The 20,627-nt window shown below is 36.6% G+C and overlaps 1 protein-coding gene across 1 annotated transcript in view; it reads right to left on the bottom strand.

The window, feature by feature from the left end:
- Positions 1-20,627, bottom strand: part of TANC2 (tetratricopeptide repeat, ankyrin repeat and coiled-coil containing 2) — a 340,845-nt gene that overhangs the window by 143,629 nt on the left and 176,589 nt on the right. Inside the window, 1 exon segment of the mRNA XM_049778821.1 lies at positions 6,050-6,313. Within this exon segment, the coding sequence (XP_049634778.1) occupies positions 6,050-6,313 (264 nt within the window).

The following is a 20,627-nucleotide window of genomic DNA, read 5'->3' as shown; positions in this document are numbered from 1 at the left end:
AAGTATTTTTCATGATTGGAGATACCTGGTACATATGGGACATACTCAAGAAATAACTTGCCTGATGACTGAAAAATTGCATTATATAAGTACACCTATGTTTGGCTACATATAGACAGTCACAAATAAAATATTTGTGGTTTTCTCTGTGTTATTCAAAAACTAAAACTAAAGAAGGTGGCTGTAATATCTATACCTTGTATACCATTATCCCATACAAATATTAATGAAAGATCAAGAGGAAACTATGTATTTTCACCTCATGATACTACTGCCATGAAATCATACTTGTAAATGTTTCAGAGGTAATTTTGCCAAGGTAAATCAATAAATGCTGTATTAGTGAAAGCTTTCTAGATATAAATAAGAGATAATTAAGTAAATTGGTGTGAGTTGATGAAATAAAAAAACAAATGTAAAATTTTCTTTCTGTAATAAAGAAAATGACTTAAATTTACTCACAGTATTTATTATTAAAATGATGTCCTTTCAGAGAAGAGGGATATAGGAAAAATAAACATTTTTTTTTTAAAGATTTCATCAGATTGGGAAGGACTGCTCAGGTAAAGGGGTGTGTATTTTTTATGACTGAAACCCAACTGCAAACTTGTTTGTAAGGTATAGTCATTAAAACAGCATGGTACTGGAATAAAAACAGACCCTCAGATCAGAACAGACCTGAGTATTCAGAGAATGTGCCCCAGATATACAATCAATTAATCTTTGATAAAGGGGCAAAAAATGCAAAACGGAGCAAGGAAAGCCTCTTCAGCAAGTGGTGTTAGAACAACTGGTCAGTCACTTGCAAAAAAGTGAACTTAGACCTCCATCTAACACCACGCACAAAGGTCAAATCCAAATGGATTAAAGACTTGGATACCAGACCTAAAACCATAAGGTATATTGAACAATACATAGGTAAAACACTACATGACATTGAGACTAAAGGCAACTTAAAGGTGGAAACAGCATTCTCCATACAAGTGGAAACAGAGATAAACAGATGGGACTATTAAGCTGAGAAGCTTTTGCACACCAAAAGAAATAGTACCTAGGATACAAAAGCCACCTACAGAATGGGAGAAACTATTCACCCAATACCCATCAAACAAGGGGCTAGTATCTAAGATATTCAAGTTACTGACAGAACTTAATATGAAAAAAAAAATAACCCCATCAAAAAATGGGGAGAAGAAATGACCAGACAATTTTTCAAAGAAGAAATACAAATCGCCAAAAGGCACATGAAAAAATGTTACCTATCACTAATTATCAGGGAGATGCAAATCAAAACAACAATGAGGTACCATCTCACGCCACAGAGACTGGCACACATCAAAAAGAATAAGAACTATAAGTGCTGGTAGGGGCGAAAGAGATAGCATGGAGGTAGGGCATTTGCCTTGCATATAGGACAGTGGTTTGAATCCCACCATACCATATTGTCCCTCAAGCCTGCCAGGAGCTATTTCTGAGCATAGAACCAGGAGTAACCCATGAGTACTGCTGGGTGTGATCCAAAAACCAAAACCAATCAACCAACCAAACAAAAAAGTGCTGGCGGGGATGGGGGTGGGGGGGAAGAAAGGAACTCTCATTCACTGCTGGTGAGAATGCTGTGTAGTCTAGCCTTTATGGAAAACAATATGGAGATTCCTCAAAAAACTGGAAATTGAGTTCCCATATGATCCAGCTATACCACTCCTAGGGATATACCCTAGGAACACAAACATGCAATATAAAAACCCCTTCCTCACACCTATATTCATCACAGTACTATTTTCAATAGCTGAACTCTGGAAACAACCAAGATGCCCTTTAACAGATGAAAGGCTAAAGAAACTGTGGTACATATACACAATGGAATATTATGCAGCCACCAGGAGAGATGAAGTCATGAAATTTTCTATACATAGATGTACATGTAATCTATTATGCTGAATGAAATAAGTCAGAGAGACACAGAATAGTCTCACTCATATATGGGATTTAAGAAAAATTATAGACATTATTATAATATGCCCATAGATGAGGGCCGGAAGGACCTGCTCATGTTATGTATGTAGCTCACCTCAAGGAGGGGTAAGTGCAGTTAGAATACTAACAACAACCATGACAATGTTAATGAGAGAAATAGAATGTTTGACTAGAATACAGGCAGAGGATGTGTTGTGGGTGGAGGGAGATGTGGTGCATAGGTGGTGGGAATGTTGCACTGATGAATGGGGGTGTTCTTTTTGTGACTAAAATCCAACTACAGGGCCTAGAGAGATAGCACAGCGGCGTTTGCCTTGCAAGCAGCCATTCCAGGACCAAAGGTGGTTGGTTCGAATCCCGGTGTCCCATATGGTCTCCCGTGCCTGCCAGGAGCTATTTCTGAGCAGACAGCCAGGAGTAACCCCTGAGCACCACCGGGTGTGGCCCCAAAACCAAAAACCAAAAAAAAAAAAAAATCAACTACAGCCATGTTTATAATCATGGTGTTTAAAGAAAAACATTAAAAAAGTCTTAAAAACTTGGTTAGCCATAATGTAAGAAAAATGTACTATTCTATCTCTCTAGATCCTAAATATGGTAGTTTTGAAAATAAGGGTCAATGGAAAATTCATAATAAAAATCAATATTGAAAATTTATGAATAAAAAAAATCTTAAAAAGGGATGGGGGAAAACTACTACTACATAGGAAATACACAATAAAAATTATACCGATTAAGGATATACATATAAAGAAATATACAAAGAACATATATATATATATTCCCTTTAAGTCTTAAAATAATAATAAAAAAACCCATGTTTGTGTTTGTAACCATGTTACCTAAATAAAAATATTCTACGGGAGAGAGGGAGAGAGGGGGGGGAGGGGGGGGGAGAGGGGGAGAGAGGGGGAGAGAGGTGCATCATGTACACCTGTACACACCCTTCCAAGGTAAAATACAATTTCATTAGATTGGAACAGCAGATTCACTATAGAACATTTCACTGACATGATCTTTTAAGTAAAAATAATGTAAGACAAGTGACCAAGAAAATAAAACCAGCAGATAGTATAAAAAATACTAGAGGAACTCTATATTGAGTTTGAATAGTTTTTTCTATAGTTGCTATAAAGCAAATAGATTTTTAGCACAACTGTCATTCTGGCTAACCTGAGTAGGAACTCTGAAATGACAGTATGCTTGCTGCTGTCAAGCATAAAAACACCTTAATTCATAAAGTCAATGTTCTGACTGCTCAAAGCCATGTATATGTTACAAATATATATTTTTAAATACTCATTACAATTTCTAAATGAATTAATTTAAATCTCCCAGGATTCTCATTTTGCCTTTACCTGATTCTTTTATTTGGGGGAGGTGGGTTATTGTACTCAGGCCACACCTGAGCATTCAGGGATTACTTCCCGGAGGACTGGGAGACCATCCGAGGTGCTAGAGATCAAAATCAGGTACACCACATCAGGTACACCAAATGCCTTATTCAGTGTACAAGTTCTCTTTAGAGCTTTCATATTTCTGAGGAATCTATTATAACTTCTCTCCTTTGTGTCTGCTCTATTTGGATTTTACCTGCATCTAGGTTAAGGTCTTGCCAATCTTGTTTATCCTTAAAAACAACAAAAATCAGTGGCCAAAGAATAAACAGCATAGCATGTTGCCTTGTACATGGCTGATGCAGGTTTGATCCCCAATATCCCATGTGGTCTCCTAAGTATTGCCAGGAGTTATCTCTGAGTACAGAGATGAAAGGAAAGCTCTGTACTACATATCTCAATCTCCTCATTCTATTCTCTTATTTATGTAGTTTTATTTGAGGAACTTGATGTGAATTCTATGTTGTTTCTCTTGTAAAAGAGGTGTTAAGTTTTTCTTTTTCTATCCCCCCAAACTTGTTTTTAGTTACAATGTGCTTTGGTATTCTTCTTTTGAGTTTATTTTGGCACTCTAGGATTTCTGGATTAGTGCACAAATTCTCTTTCTCAGATTGGGAAAGTTCTCAGTTACTATCTCTCCCTCAAGCCATTCTTTTTCTGGCCTCTGGAATTCCTATGATGTATAAAGGTATACATCTTCCTATTGTGAAATATGCATTTTAAATTTTCTTTAAACATTTTTTTTGTTCATTTTGGGGGGGGTCACACCCCGAGGCACTCAGGAGTTACTCCTGGCTCTGTGCTCATAAATCACTCCTGGCAGGTTTAGAGGACCATATGGAATGCCAGGGAACGAACCCGCGTCTGTCCAGGGTCAACAGTGTGCAAGGCAAACACCCTATTGCTATGCTACCAATCTGGCCCCCACATTTAAAATTTTTATTTTAAAAAACTGCTTTCCTATTACTTCTCTACTGATGATTTCATGTGCAGTGTTTTCAAGGTCACTGAGTTGACTTTAGCTTTTTTCCATTCTGCTGTTGAGTTCTGCTATAGTACTTTTTAACTCCCTCATTTGTTGGAATGAGAACTGTTTCTCCATAGAGAACTTTCAATTTTTCCATCAATCTTTCTAAAATTTTACTGATTTTCTCTTGAATTCTCAGTTCAGTGAACACTGTTGATTCAGTTATAACTGGGCAGGGTCAAAAGTCCTGATGTTGAGTTGAGGACTCCTAAAACTTTTGTCTTCATCCAGGGACCTATTTCATTTATCATTATACCTGGTGCTTGTGGGAACTAAAGGTGGAGCTCTAAGTTTGCCTGAGGCAATAAGCACTTACTCACATCAGCTTAAATGCCTGATTTATCTTAGGTGGCTGCTCTCATTCCAGGTCAGGTGAGTCACACCCTATGGGGTGGAACTCTTATGTTACAGTGAGTTCTACTACATAGCAGAATTGGGTGAAAAATTGAAGTGCTCAATACCCAGCAGAAATCCGTTAGGTGGGGCCAGCGGCAAACCTACAGGGGGTGGGAGAGCTGAGATAGCAATGCTATTAGGTGTGGGATGTGTGCTAGAGCCAACATGCGCTGAGTCTGTTTTCCCCTCCAGAGTGCTGGTATAAAGCTGGTGTTTTGTCAGTACTTTGTGTTCAGCACTCTCCTGTTCTAGGTTAGTGTCCAGTATTGGTTTTCCAGCCGCTTTTCTCTTTCAAGCCTTGCTTTTTCCCTTCCTCCAAATCAGGGAACATATAGGTAAGTTGTAGGTTCTGGAGACAGCTTAAAGGTTAAAGGTTTTGCTAATGAACTTTCTCAGTGAGAACCCTTGCAGGATGCTGTGCTCAGTTCAGTTTTTATGTGTTCTTGTGCTATTGCTACATGAACATTGACAGAACATTGACAGAACTATTCCTTTTCAGCCACCTAATGTGAACAGTACTCTTTCTACTAGATATATAAAAGGGCAGAAAGATAATGCCAAAAGCTGTTGGTGATCAGGGCTTATTCCTAACTGCTCAGGGATCACTGTAGAGAGCTTGGGGGAATGGATCATATAGTGATAGTTAGCTACATCAAAGGAAAGCACCCTAGCCACTATCATTTAGGGGGGAGGGAGGGAGGAAGGGGGGAGAGAGAGAGAGAGAGAGAGAGAGAGAGAGAGAGAGAGAGAGAGAGAGAGAGAGAGAGAGAGAGAGAGAGAGAGAGAGAGAGAGAGTTAGTTCTGATTTTGGGGCAATAACTGATAATTCTTAGGTGTTACTCTTGGCTCTGTATTACTCAGGAATTACTCCTGACAATGCACAGGGGACCATAAAAATCAAACCTAAAGGTCAAACTATGGTTGGCTGGTAGGTAAGTGCCCTACCAGATGTACTATCACTCCAGGCCTTGGAAAAAACACTTTTATTAGTTTAACTACATACATTACAATGTTTATTTTATTGTACTTTTGATGTTTTGGAGAAAAAACATAGGAGGAGCACACATCTTTAGCTTGGTGCAAAAAAGATAAACTCTAAAGGCCAATAACACACACACATACAAAAATCTTGTGTTTCAATTCTTTCAGAAAGACAAATAAAAAATTTAAGTATTATTAGAATAGAATTAAATATTGCTTCAATATTTGAACCAGCAAGATTGTCAGTAAAAACCACAACAACCAAACTTACCTGCTACTGAATTTGGCCGTGGCATAAGATACAGAGGAATAGATTGCACTGATTGTGATAAAACTGTTTCCAAATTCCTCTCTGGGATCTTGTTCAAACTATAGGTAGAAGCTGTCATGTTTTCATCTACTCGATACAAACAGGAATCCATGCTGGATTTTTGAGACTGCCAAGGTTTTAGGTTTCCACCAGATACTAATTCTTTACTGCTTTCCCCAACATATTTTGTGCGATCCACATTCTCAGAATAGCTTGTCAATGTAGCTGGAAAAAAAAAAGAAAGATTAATTAAAAAAAAAAAACCTAAAGGGTTGGCAAGAATACTCTAGGCCCCAGAGTATAGTGAGAAGAAAAGTAATTGAGCAGAGGAGGAGAAAACAAATATGAAAGGATGGGGGACAGGGGCCAAGAGGTTTCAGGTACATTGGTGGTGTTATGAAAGGACAGAACTAAATATCAAAGACAGTCAACAACAATGAAATCAAGAGATCCAAACTTTAATAACCAAAATTAAAAATGGGCATATTAAGCTCAGGGCTTTCTGTGGCTCTGTGCTATAAAGTACTCCTATCAATGCTGGGAGGGCCTCACTCCATACTCCTTCTGGCCCAAGGAAGTTACTTTAAAAATCTAGAATTATTTGAAATATAACATATATACACACACATATGTAACTGACCAAGATATAACCATCTCTCATACATAGTCTTTTCATATTTCCTTTAACTACTATTTTGAATGAAACAAATTTATATATCAGTGCTAAAACTAGGAACTATTAATATTCCAAATTTTGTAATTTCATTGAGTATATTTATATAATTTTAATGGATTCCTGAAATGTCTTTAATATAAAAAATGATTTATATTCTTTTATCCTATATTTCTCTTCATTTATCTCTAGTATTTTAGATGTAACAAAGAAGTAGAACAATATCCCATAATGGAAGCTAACATTGGTAAAAGAATCTGTCCAAATAAGAAGCTACACAGGTACACAGGGCTTTCTTATTCATATACTCTTTGTAGTCCCAACCCTACATATTTATTGAAATAAAAAAGTAAAAGAGTAACCATTATTTTATTTTGTCTCAGATATGAGATGCTGCTTTTGACTCAATAAATTATAAATTCCAATGACTAGCCAAAATAAAACATTAATATGTGTAATTTTATTATTATGAAATTTTGTGAACGCTGGTGATCCCACTTGATCACCAACATTGAACTGAGCAGGACTGAAATTCCATACTCATTACATAGATGAGGGAATTGATGTTTGAGAGATTAGGTATCTTTGGTCTTCATTAAAGAGCTAGTAAATGGTCTCCTAGGCAACTAATTATGTGGGCTCCTAGGCTTTTACCATCATATACAGTTACTTAATTCTTAGTTTTTGTAGATGTATTTTGCTTTCCTGTATAATATGTTACATTTATGGAAAGTAAGAACTGCAATTTTAAGTTTTATTTTATATTAAATATGCTAACTTTTAGTAGCTATTGGAGTTATGTGAAAGAAATCAGATAAAAAAGTGGAAGCACACATTGATATCCTATTTCTATCTATTGCATCCACAATCACTGCTTTGCCAATTATCCTGCTTCACCACTCATCTATGGATTTCTGCAGACACCCATCTGACCAAAACTCCAAGTATGCTGATCTTTGGGCTGACATCATCAGGGCATTTTTGGAATGAGTACAGGCACACACACACACCCTCCTGCCTTCTTGTACTTCCAGAGGGCCTGGCAGCTGAAAACATATCCCACTAAAGCTATGACATCAGCAATAGTGTTTGGAATTCCTGAACTGTGTGACTGTGACAACTCTAATTCTTTTCAATACTATCATCCCTGCAGAACACATCAATTTAGACTCCAATATGTATTTGAAGAAACAAAAGTAATAGAATGACCAGCTAGCAACATGAGCTCACAAAATACTCTGACAATGACTTAATGACTTAATTTCAAGATACAATACTTCTTATTCTCCTTCTTTTCCTTTCTTTCCTTTCTTTCCTCCCTCCTTCCTTTTTCCTTCCTCCCTCCCTCCTCTCTTTCCCTTCCTCCCTCTTTCTTAATAATTTCCCTTCTCCTTACCTGGAAACAAATATATTATAATCAACTATGTGATACATGGTCTTTAAATCAAGAACTTTACATCTATCTATATCTATATATAGAATTAGTTAACACATTTGACACAGATGTGGTATTTCACACTGCCTCGAGGCATAAATTAAAGATGGAGGTGACTATGCATGATGTTGTGCTAAGGTGATTTCATCCTGCTCTTTAACATATGATTTCCACTTTTCACTTTAAATTTTTGATTACTGAACTTTTTAGCATAGATTGAATTTAGGGAAATTCTTTATTTCTTAGGAATTGTTTTGGCTATTTGAGGTATTTTATTACTCCACATAAATTTCAACATATCAAACCCGTATCAGTTTGAAAAATTTTCAACAGATCAAATCCTTAGGAGGTTTTCACTGTATAGGACATACCTTTTTGTTATTAAAATTTAGCATTTTTGGTACTATTATTATAAATGGTAATTTTACTTTAATTTTCATTTCTCATTTATTGTCATCATTTATTTTGGAATACTATCAAGATATAAGCTATTGTCCTTTTTATATATTCCTGAATTTAATGTTAGAATTTGGTGATATCTGTCTATGTATGTTAAAGACAATAGTCTGCAGTTTACTTTTCTTGGTAATGTCAATGGATGGTTTGGTATTAAAATAATGGTGGCTTTATAAAGTGCTTCTTCCACTTCAACTTTCTGAAAAAGCCTTTTTTTATTTTTGGGTCACACCTGGTGGTGCTCCGGGGTTACTCCTGACTCTACACTCAGAAATAGCTCCTGGCAGGCTTGAGGGTGGGGGGAATATGGGATTCTGGGAATCGAACCCATGTCAGCTGCATGCAAGGCAGATGCTCTATGACTGTGCTATCACTTTGGTCCCATGAAAAAGCCTTTTTAAAAATGGTATTGTATATGTTTTTCCCTTTAAGTAGAGCTGACCTATCAAGGCAACTGGATTGTTTTTCCTGTGAGAAAAAAAAATTTTTTTTGGCGGGGGGGATGAATTTTGGGTCATACCCAGTGGTCCTTAGGATTCCTGACATTGCTCAGCAGTAATGGGAGGACCATATGTGGTACTAGTAATTCAAACTTGGGCCAGTAGCATGCAAGGCAAATACCTTCCTCCTGCATTACCTCACTGGTCTAGATGAGAAAGTTTTGAACAAGAGTTAAAACAAAAGTACTTTGAAAACTACTCAAAATAACACTTCATGAATGAGATGTAGCAGTCTGCTATATCAAGGATTTTTTTCATTTCATCAAAATGTTCAGATTTATTTGCTGAAAGTTGTTTATGACATTCCCTTTACTTGCATGCCTGAGGGTTTACAGTGATGATCTTTTTCTCCTGGGATTGACCATTTATATCTTTTCTCTGTTTATTAAAGTGGCAAGAGATTTATCAAAGCTACTGTTTTTCTTGCTGAACTAGATTTTAATTTCATTTTCTTTTTCAATTAATTATATTTTCTCCATTTTTCTATTTCACACAAAAATTGGTGTAGGTAGCTGGAGTTGCTTCAGAGCTTACTCCTAACTCTGAGCTCAGCTCAGCTCTTGGAGCAATTGTTCTTGGTGGGACTCAGAGGACTATTGGGAGCACAGGGGATCAAATCAGGGTTAGCCATGTGCAAGGCACTTTATCTGCTATCCAGGGGTCTCAAACTCGCGGCCCATGAGCCGCAAACGGCCCTCCGTACAACATTTTGTGGCCCTGCCCTAGAGAAATCTTTTGTTGTTGTTGTTGTTTTAGTTGTTTGGGTCACACCTCCCAATGTTCAAGGCTTACTACTGACTTTGCACTCAAGGATCACCCCAACTTTGCCTCCTGCGGCACTCAGGTAAATTGAGTTTGAAACCCCTGTTGGGCCCCTCATTAATTTTTGTTCTTTGAGATTTTTGTTTGTTTGCTTTTTTGGGGGCCAGACTCAATGTGCTCAAGGGTTATTCCTGGCTCTGTGTTCAGAAATCGCTCCTGGTAGGCATGGGGGGACCATATGGGATGTGGGGGATTGAACCCGGTTCTGTCTCGGGTTGGCCACATGCAAGGCAAACACCCTACTGCTGAACTGTAGCTTCAGCTCCCGTTCTTTAAGATTTTTTACTCATTTTGTTAATTTCCTCTTTCCCTGGTTTCTTTAAATGTAAATTTAGTTATTAACTTTCTCTTTTTTTAGGCACTAGAATGAAAACTGCAGATAGGACACTTGTCCTGCCATGGAGTGGACCTGGGTTCGATCCCTGTGTTCCCAAACCCTGCCAGGAGTGATTCCAGACCACAGAGTCAAAAGTAAGTCCTGAGTACTGTCATGTCTAGTCCCACCATTTCACCCCTTTTCTAAATTATGCATATGATGCTATAAATTTCCTTCTAAGCATTTCTTTAGCTGCATTCGATTAAATGGAGGCCTTGTTTTATTATGTTTAAGTGAAAAAACACTTTATAATTTCTATGTTTTTCTTTTTTTTTTTTTTTTTTAACAAAAGAACTCTTTGGGGGCCGGAGAGATAGCATGGAGGTAGGGCGTTTGCCTTTCATGCAGAAGGATGGTGGTTCAAATCCCGGCATCCATATGGTCCCCCGAGCCTGTCAGGAGCGATTTCTGAGCGTAGAGCCAGGAGTAACCCCTGAGCACTGCTGGGTGTGACCCAAAAACTAAAAACAAAACAAAACAAAACAAAAGAACTATTTGGAACAACCAATTTCTAGGTATCTGTAACTTTTCTGATTCTTTTCTACCATTAACTTCTAGCTGAATCATATTGTGGTTAGAGAACAGTTGGGTTGAGTTCACCTTACATTTAACTGAAATTTATTTTTTGGACCAGAATGTCTCCTCTCTTAGTAAATTTTCTGTTGTATTTGGAAAGAATGTATGTGCTTTATTGGCTAGACAAGTAGGTCAAGTTGACTGACAGAAATACTTGTCTTATTTGCTAACTGATTTTTTGCTCTGTCAACTCCTGAGAGATGAGTACTGAAATCTCCTGTTGTGGCTTTCTCCCATTTTAAGCTCTATTAATAAATCTAGAATTAGTAGAAGCAGTAAGATCTTAATTACATTTTACTAACCTTTTCAAATTAAAAAAAGGTTGCAACCTTACATGTACTTACCTGTCTACTGTCCTCCTAAAAAGGCCCTAGCAATATACTAAGTCTATGGGTTGGAGCTCTTTAAGATTAAAAGGTTGGCTATCATGAGTGTTCTTAGTACATTAACTGGTTATAGTGATAAGTCACTAATTCCTGTATTTTGACATATAGTCTTTTTCTGTCCCTGATTCTCTTGTGGCTGTTGAGACCTGAAATACAGAAGAACTGTATTAGGATTAACTGACCACTATGACAGAATCATCCAAAACAACTCCTTTCAATTTCCCCTTCCATACATAATTTAGAAATACATATTCTCTGTAGACTCCCAGAAGGGCCACGCAGTAATCTTGTCAGCCCTGCAATTTCTTAAAATTTGTAGTTCCTTATAAAATGTTAGCACAGCAATACTTGTTTGTAGCAGAACTACAGAAGTTATTGTGGCAACCTCTATTTTCTCAGGGATCTATGCTAAGGCAGTCCTCATGATGAAACATTTTGGTAGCTATGGGATATGTATCTGAAAACTAATTTAGATGTTCAAGTCATACTAAGTTATATTATTTGGTATGTGGTCAAAATGACTCATTTCAATTAAAAATTCATTTCTGGTATTTAGTTTTTCAGTCCTAAGAGTCCAAACATCCCAAATCTTTTTGCCATGAAACATAATGCTGTATACCTTTTACTATAGAGCTTTATGAATTTCCTAGCCCACTTTTTGGTGACAAAATATTTATATATAATTTAATATAAATTTATATTCTGTGTGCATAAGTCTCTTTGTATGTTCTTTTTAAACATATGGGATCCATATTGATTTTCATAAATTAATTTATGGAATTGCATTTTTATTTCAGTTGGATTTGATTGAAATATAATTTCATTTGGGATCAAGAGGTGGTGATTGAATGGGCTTTGTAATTCTTATTAAGAGCCTAGAGTTCTGGGCCCGAAGAGATAGCGCAACGGCGTTTGCCTTGCAAGCAGCCGATCCAGGACCAAAGGTGGTTGGTTCGAATCCCGGTGTCCCATATGGTCCCCCGTGCCTGCCAGGAGCTATTTCTGAGCAGACAGCCAGGAGTAATCCCTGAGCACTGCCGGGTGTGGCCCAAACCCCCCCCCCCCCAAAAAAAAAAAGAGCCTAGAGTTCAAACAGTTGCTATAGTCAATAAACTGAAAGTCAGAGAGTGGAAACCCTTATATCCCATAGAATTCATCTACACACCAAAATGTGTTATTTAACTCTGTTTTTCTCTTTTCTGTATATTATAGCTTAGCACAGATTTTTACTTGTTTATTGGGAAAGAATAATCACCTTTTTCAGTGTTTGGGAGATATTACTGGCTGGGAAAAAAACTGGGATCAAAAAAAATTATTATACTCTTAGGGAATACAGTTATGTTACAGCCAGATCAGGCAAGTCCTATGCCTATATCTGGGGTTATCTGGAAGCCTGGCCAAGGAAGTCAACTGGAATAACTAATGATTTATATTTTCTGTTTAAAGTTTGAAACCTCCCTGGAAAGATTCAGAATTAGTTGTTTATTAACTAGTATTAATCAGTTTTATATTACCTGGAAGAAGCCTGGTTAGACAGTCTGACTGGTTTGGCATAAAAATCTTTTTTTTTTTTTTTTTTGGGCCACACCCAGCGTTGCTCAGGGGTTACTCCTGGCTGTCTGCTCAGAAATAGCTCCTGGCAGGCACGGGGGACCATATGGGACACCGGAATTCGAACCAACCACCTTTGGTCCTGGATCAACTGCTTGCAAGGCAAACACCGCTGTGCTATCTCTCCAGGCCCGGCATAAAAATCTTTATCTTCACTGTGGCTTTTGGGGAGCTCTCCTGAAACTGAAGTTCTCTGCACAAACAGTGGTGTCTTGTATTTTGCTTGTATTCTGATATCACATTCCAGATGATTAAGAAAAGATCTGGGAAGTCACACCTAAAAGTATTGTGTGTCCTCTGTGCTTATTGCATTCTCCATAGTTTGCTGTACTCTCCTTTTTGAAAGCTTGTTAGCATTCTCTGTGGAGTCTCATATATATCCTTTCACTAATCTCATCCTGTGAAAATTGTATAATTAGGGCCAGAGAGATACTATAGTGGATAAGGTGCTTGTCATGCATCCAGCTGACATGGATTCAATTCCAGACACCTCCTATGGTCCCTTGAGCTCAGCTAGAGTGATCTGGGAATATGCCCTGATTATGGCAGGCATGGCCAAAACACCAACATTAAACCCCAAACTTTATGTTGTTTTTTTTTTTAAATTCGACCCATACCCGGTGGCACTCAGGAATTACTCAGAAACTACTTCTAGCAGGTTTAAAGGACCATATGGGATGCTTGGGACTGGTCTTGGTCATGAAACACCATGCTCCTGTGCTATCACTCTGGCCCCTATAATGATCTTTTAATAAGATCATTATAAAGAATAGTGATAATATTTGGTTGTTAGATTATACTTGGTAAGTGATGGTTATTATTATATTAGTCAGGTCAGTTATGCAAGAAATAAGCTCTGCTTAGTCTGTCTGATCACTTAATGAGCATTTTTAGCTTATTTAATATGTCATGTTTATAAATACAGATCTATGGCAACCAAAAATTACTTAGTAATCATTAACTAAAGAAGGAAGAAAACTGACAGAGAATTGGTAAAGGGAAGTGGACACTGGTGAAGGGAGTGGGATGTTGGAACATTGTATGTCTGATACCCAATCATAAATAACTGTAATTTCAGTGACTAAATTAAAAAATATTTTTAAAAAATGGATGACAGAGAACACAATAGCCAGAAAAGTTTGTAGTAAGATAGACCTGCACATTTCTGAAAACAGTGGGAAAACATAAAAAATAAATGAAGTTATCTAATGCTCAGCTTATGAGTCAGCGAGGTGACTTGAAATCTGACTATTTGAATCAAAGAACACATCCTAACTAGAATATATCTTATTAAAGGAAAAGGGGCTTTCAGTAGGAACTTGTGATTATGTTTTTTAGTTGTTGATGGAAAACATAAATACTGAAAAATGGGTTTAGCCAAAGACACTTAATCTCTGTAGGTGTTAAATGATATATGACTACAGGATAAAGACCAAATTTCCCAAAATACCTGGGCTTTAAGGAAAATAATATAATAAAAATTGACTATCAGAAATTTAAGAATTAAAATCTCCTATAAAGTAATAAGATCTCCAGGTAAATAAAGTCAGAAACAAAGTTGATTTATGCTTAAATTAATTTTGCCCTATATGTTGTTTGATAAACATGACCTCTGCTCTATAATCTTACCCAAAGAGACTATTATTAAAATTTAACATGAAAAAGAAATAGAGAGGCCAGAGAGGGTACAGAAGTTAAGATGCTTGCTTTGCATGAGGCTAATCATCCCCCAAGCACTAAGTATGGCCCAAAGATCAAAAAGAAAATAAAATGGATAGAAAAGTAATGTATATATCATGAAACTTTATATCTAATAGATTATAATTACAGGGTACAGCAATATATATAAGATCAGCATACAAATCAGCTACAAAAAGATTGTATCAATTATTATTTATATTTATTTTATTTTAATCATAAATATAAAATTACTGATAAGTACATCAACACCACAGATTTAAGAAAAACAAAATGAGGAGAAAAAAAGCTATGATGCGACAGAGGGTTTCTGTGGTATAAGTAAAATCATCCCAGTCAAATAAAAGAATAATTTAAAACCTTTAAGATACCTAGAAACTCTTTAAAAATACTATTTTTAATTGAATCATTATAAAATAGTTTACAAAGTTGTTCATGACTGAGTTTCAGTAATACAATGTCACCCATCCTTTCACCAGTTTCCCTCCTCTCTTACCCTCCCTCTGCCTGACTCTATTGCACATCTTCTCTCCCCACCCCTCTTTCTCTCAGCTTTGCATGTTTAGATTATTTAAAATCCAGGAATTCTGCTGTTCTAATATTCTGGTTAAAATTAGGATTTCACACATTCTGCCATGATGTAATAGTGATTCCTACTTTGTTGTAATGTAGATGCTTTTTGGGGTCTGTGAATGCTAATAATATTAATTTACATGAGATAATTTTTGAATTGAGATCCTGAAATACTTCACTTTTGAAGGCAGAAGAACTTGAGATGTAATTTTAAAATATAATGCATCAAAAATAGATGACAATGAACTGATTCCTAAAGAAATCTAAAACGGGTAAGTTATGGTTATTATATGGTTAGATTAAAGCCCAACACCCTGCCATTTTAAAGAATTATTCCTTCTGACAGCTTCTTTTCCTCTTTTACTTCTATTCTTTAGCTCTGATACCATTTTTCCAATTCTGTCTCTTCTAACAGCCTGTTTACACCTCTTTTTCTCTACTGTACTGTTTATAATAAACAGTTCTAGAGTTCACATTCACATATGTGTCAGAGATATAGAATAGTGGCTCCCAATAGTGTATTTCCAGTTCTCGTTCTTTTCCCTTATCATTTGTTCTGCCTGCTCATCAAAAAAAAATTTTAATGAAGCGTTTATTGAATAAAATTTGCTTAGAAAGAGGAGAGGAACTATGTGTTCAAGAGAGAACAAGGGCTTCTCCAGAGTAAAAAACATAAGCAAACATGGAAACAGAGACAAGTAAATGAGACAATGTGTTCAATGGAGAAAAGTGCTTGAAGAGCCGCCAAAGCTTAAAGAGCATACTATTATGTATGTTATAGTAGCAGTCTTAGGGAATTAAATGATTTTCTAAATTTTTAATTAAAAATTAATAACATATTAAAATAAATATCCTCCCCAAATAAAACCGTTAAATCAATACTGTTAATAACTTTTCTATTTTTGTTGATGGGATGGGATTTAAATATGGGCACTAATAGATCAGGAGTTTATTTTCAAAATATTATATTATAAATATTTGTTTAAATATATATTATTGCCGTGCATGAGGCCAACCATAAATATATATTAAATACATATATAAATAAAATTATAAATATTATAAAGTAATTTGAAAAAATAATCAGAAGAAGAAAAGTTTTTTCATATTTAACAATTAAGATGGGTCAGCCTCGAGATTTCCAAGTTAACTAAAATGTCTTTTGGCTGGGGCCAGAGTGACAGTGCAGCAGTAGGGTATTTGCCTTGCACGCAGCTGACCCACAATGGACCTCGGTTCCATCCCTGGCATCTTATATGATCTCCCAAGCCAGGATCGATTTCTGAGTACATAGCCAGGAGTAACCTGAGTGTCACTGGGTGTGGCCCCCAAACAAAAGAAAACAAAAAAACAAATAAAAATTTTCTTTTGGCTATTTTTATGTATGTCATATATAACTTCTTTTTTGGGGGGTGGTGCTTGGTCCATACCAGCAGTATTCAGGCTATTCTTCTGGCTTTGCCAGGAAGGATCATTCTTACAGAGTTTTGGGGATATATGAGGGATATCTGAGCAACAGATGAGGTGCCAGGATCTAACCAGGCTTGACAGCATGTAAGACAAACACCCTACCTACTATACTATTGTTCCAGTTCTACAACTTCTTTCTGATCCAAATTGCACTTAAATGAAATACAAATAATTTCTCAAAAACTATTCCAAATAGAATTTTACAGCTATTTTATAATTTGTTTTTGATTTTTGGGCCACACCCAAAATCACTGATGCTCAGTGATTACTCCTGGCTATGCGCTCAGAAATCACTCCTGGCTTGGGGGACCATATGGGATGCCGGGAATCGAACTGCAGTCCATCCTAGGCTAGCACAGGCAAGGCAGATGCCTTACCACTTGTGCCACTGCTTTGGTACCTATTTTATAATTATTTTTAACTAAACAAAGAATTTCTTATTACCAGATATTACTCTTTCTAGTCTTACAACTTTCCAAGCAAATCTGTTTTGACTTTTATACAAATTAAAAAAATGGAAGTTCATTAGTTTTCAAATTAGAGCTATAATTTACAAAGGCACTCATTTTAATGTGGGATAGGCTATAACTTTAGAGATTTATCAGAAAAAAATAGAGAAACAATGACTAAATCAAGTAGGATATTTTTTGTTTTGTTTTGGGGCCATATCCAGCAACCTTCAGAAGTTACTCAGAAATACTTCTGTTAAGGGGGACCACATGGGATGTCAGAACTAGAACCCATGTTTGCTGTATGCAAGACGAGTACCCTGCTGTACTTTGTTTCTGGCCCAAAATCAAGTAGGATTTTGTTTGGTTTCAATTTTTGGGGTCATACCTAGTGATATGCAGGGGACCATGTGGTGCCAGCGATTTTAGACTTTGCAAGCTTTCATGTGCTAAGTGTATGTTACAGCCCTCTGAACTATTTCCTAGCCCAGGCTCCTATTATTAATTTCCAGAACATATTAACATTTACTTGGAACATTCACTGATATGTTAAACGTTCCTTTTAGAGCTAATTAGTCAATAAACAGTTCTTAATTGAATCTGTGAGAACCATTCTTTCACATTGAATAGACATATTTTTATACCTTTTATGTATGGCAATACAGACTCTAATATTAGCAGAAGAGCCCAGGAAGATATTGTGAAAGTCATTTTTTTCATAATTAGTAATTAAGAGAACTAACAGAATTTTAATCCCTACTTTTCATTCAAAATCCAATAAAGTTCCAGCTTGTACCCAACAGGATTCTAAGTATGAACAAAGTACCTGAGGGGCTGGAGTGGTACATTGTACAATGGATAAAGTGTTTACTTTGCCTGCAGTTGATAGAGGTTCAATCCCTGGCATCCCATATGGTCCCCTGAGTGCTGCCAGGAATGATTCCTGAATACAGAGCCAGGAGTAATACCTGAGCATCACTGGGTATGGCCCAAAAATTAAAAAAGAAGTTTCTGAGTCAGTTCAAACTCCATGGGCCGCAAACATTTTGTGGCCCTGCCCGAGAGGAATCTTTTTTTGTTTTGTTTTGTTTTAGTTGTTTGGGTCACATCCCCCGCCCCAATGTTCAAAGCTTACTACTGACTTTGCACTCAAGGATCACCCCAACTTTGCCTCCTGTGGCCCCGAGGTAAATTGAATTTGAGACCCCTGCCTTAAGCTTTCTTTCTTGGTAAACATGTGCTGAACATCTACTTTGCTACCACATGTCAGTCATGGACATGTCATCACCTATGTGCTACATACTTAAAAATAAGGACAAGTCTCTACAGACAAGAAATAAATAGTTGAGTAGGGTAAGCAGACTAATCAAAAGAGTAGTTGTGAATGCTGTGGTATTAATGGACCAAGAAGTTGAGTAGGGTAAGCAGACTAATCAAAAGAGTAGTTGTGAATGCTGTGGAAGTTCTAATGAGTATTGAAACAGAGAGGGGAGTTGGGATGGAGAAATGAAGCGGTGGTGGTAATAGCGGTGACAGACACTTAGGCTAAATTATTAAGAAAATATGTCAGAGTGTTAACTATAAGTGAGAGAAGACGACTATGGAGCAGAATAACAAGAACAAAAGCATGAAACTATAAAAGCTGTAATGAATTAGGTAATGGGAGAGGATGCTCAAGAAGTAGATAGGGTCATATTAGGAGGGTGTTTAAAAATAACTTTATTTTATAGTTAAATGGGAACCAAAAGAGTGATATAATCAGATATAATTTTAGGTAGTTGTCTTTTTATTGATAAAGGAATAAAGGAAATAATTGGTTTTTAGTTAATTCATTTTCATTGCTATTTTTCATTGTCTAATATTATTAGAAGTAAATATCTCTTGAGAGAAAGAATGAGATGATAAAGCAGAAAGGAGATTTATTTGTAATAATATTAGACAATGAAGACTAACAATGAAAATGTTAGGAAGAATGAAATAAAATATAAGAGTGAAGAAATACAATTTTCTAATAGTTTCTCCTATTCTCTTAATTTCTTAAAAATACTATTAATTATCTCCGCAACAGCTCCAGGAACCAAACTCCCTCTGGACAATATTAATACTGCTCTGACACCAACATGCACCGGTTTTGATATGGCATTCTCATAATGAGGAAATGGCAACAACTTGGACTAAGAGCAGGTTGTCTTCCTCACCTCCTAGCAATAAGATTAATTCAGAAGACAGGTCATTCTTTAATTGGAACAAAAGCCAACTTCAAAATCTACAGAAGACTGACTGTGATAAACATGACTGGGCAGAAACTATCCTGGGACCAATAAAAGACACTAGTCTAGGCCTTGGCCTATGATTTGTACAACAATCAAGAGGTCTGAATGAGACAACCATAACCGAGCAGATCTTCTGGAAATATAAGGAAAGACTCTGTCTTATGCTTCATCCTAGGATGGGGCAAAAACCAAGACCACCAACTAGAGAAGATTGATTAAAACAACAATGATGAAACAGAACTCCTAGAACCGTAAAGAAAGACTCCATCCTAGGCTCCATCCTTTGACCTGTGCAAATACCAAGATCTCTAGCTACAGAGGCAGAATTTTATCATCCATGATGGAGTGGAAAGTTTCCAGACACCACCAAAGGACTAAGGGGAGAGTACAAGAACATGTATGGAGCCCTATAGTTATTCCCATGACAGTATACTTCAAGGGCGGAGAAACCCTTTATCTCTTAGGCCAAAAAAATTCCCTTTCTAATTTCACCAATATTTACTCTGCCTATGCAAGGGGAAAAAAAAAAAGAGAGAGAACCACAAATTAACCTTTTTTTTTTTTTGGTTTTGCTATTGTTTGTTGCTTGTTCCCCCCCCCCCATGGGTTTTCTTTGTGTGTGTGTGTGTGTGTGTGTGTGTGTGTGTGTGTGTGTGCTTTTTATTTTTTATTTTTTTTATTTTTTTATTTCAGCACCGTGGTTATTGTGTGGTTGGTATCTTTATTGCTGTGGTGCTTTTTGAGTTTTTTTGTTTGATTTTTTTAGTATTGTTGTTATTTTTCTCCCTTTTTCCCTTTCTTCTCTTAAACTGATATTTATAGCATCTAGAAGGACTCCTTCCATTTTTTGCTTGTTTGATTTTTGCCCCATTTTATTTTTTTTTTCTTTTCTTCAAACAAAACCACCTAATTTGAACCATCTTATGTTGCCTCACAAATTGAGGGGGAAATAATGGAAGGTACCAAGACCAGGCAGTTGTATGAATAGTAAGTAGAAATAAAAAAATTGATCAGATTTAAACACCAAATCCAAAGCCAACGACAATAGAAACAACACCCAATCTACAACATGCTAGACAAAGAGGGGACCACTTATACTAGCAACCTGAGTGGTAAAGGAGGGGAATATGGGATACATGCTGGGAACAGGGGTGGAGGGAGGACAACACTGGTGGTGGGAATGCTCCTGATTCAATGTCACTATGTACCTAAAAAAATTACTGTGAAAGATTTGTAATCCA

This window comes from Suncus etruscus, chromosome 1, assembly GCF_024139225.1.
Source record: "Suncus etruscus isolate mSunEtr1 chromosome 1, mSunEtr1.pri.cur, whole genome shotgun sequence".
Classification (NCBI taxonomy): domain Eukaryota; kingdom Metazoa; phylum Chordata; class Mammalia; order Eulipotyphla; family Soricidae; genus Suncus; species Suncus etruscus.
The sequence above is the reverse complement of the archived record's forward strand: the minus strand, read 5'-3'. Positions and strand labels throughout refer to the sequence as shown.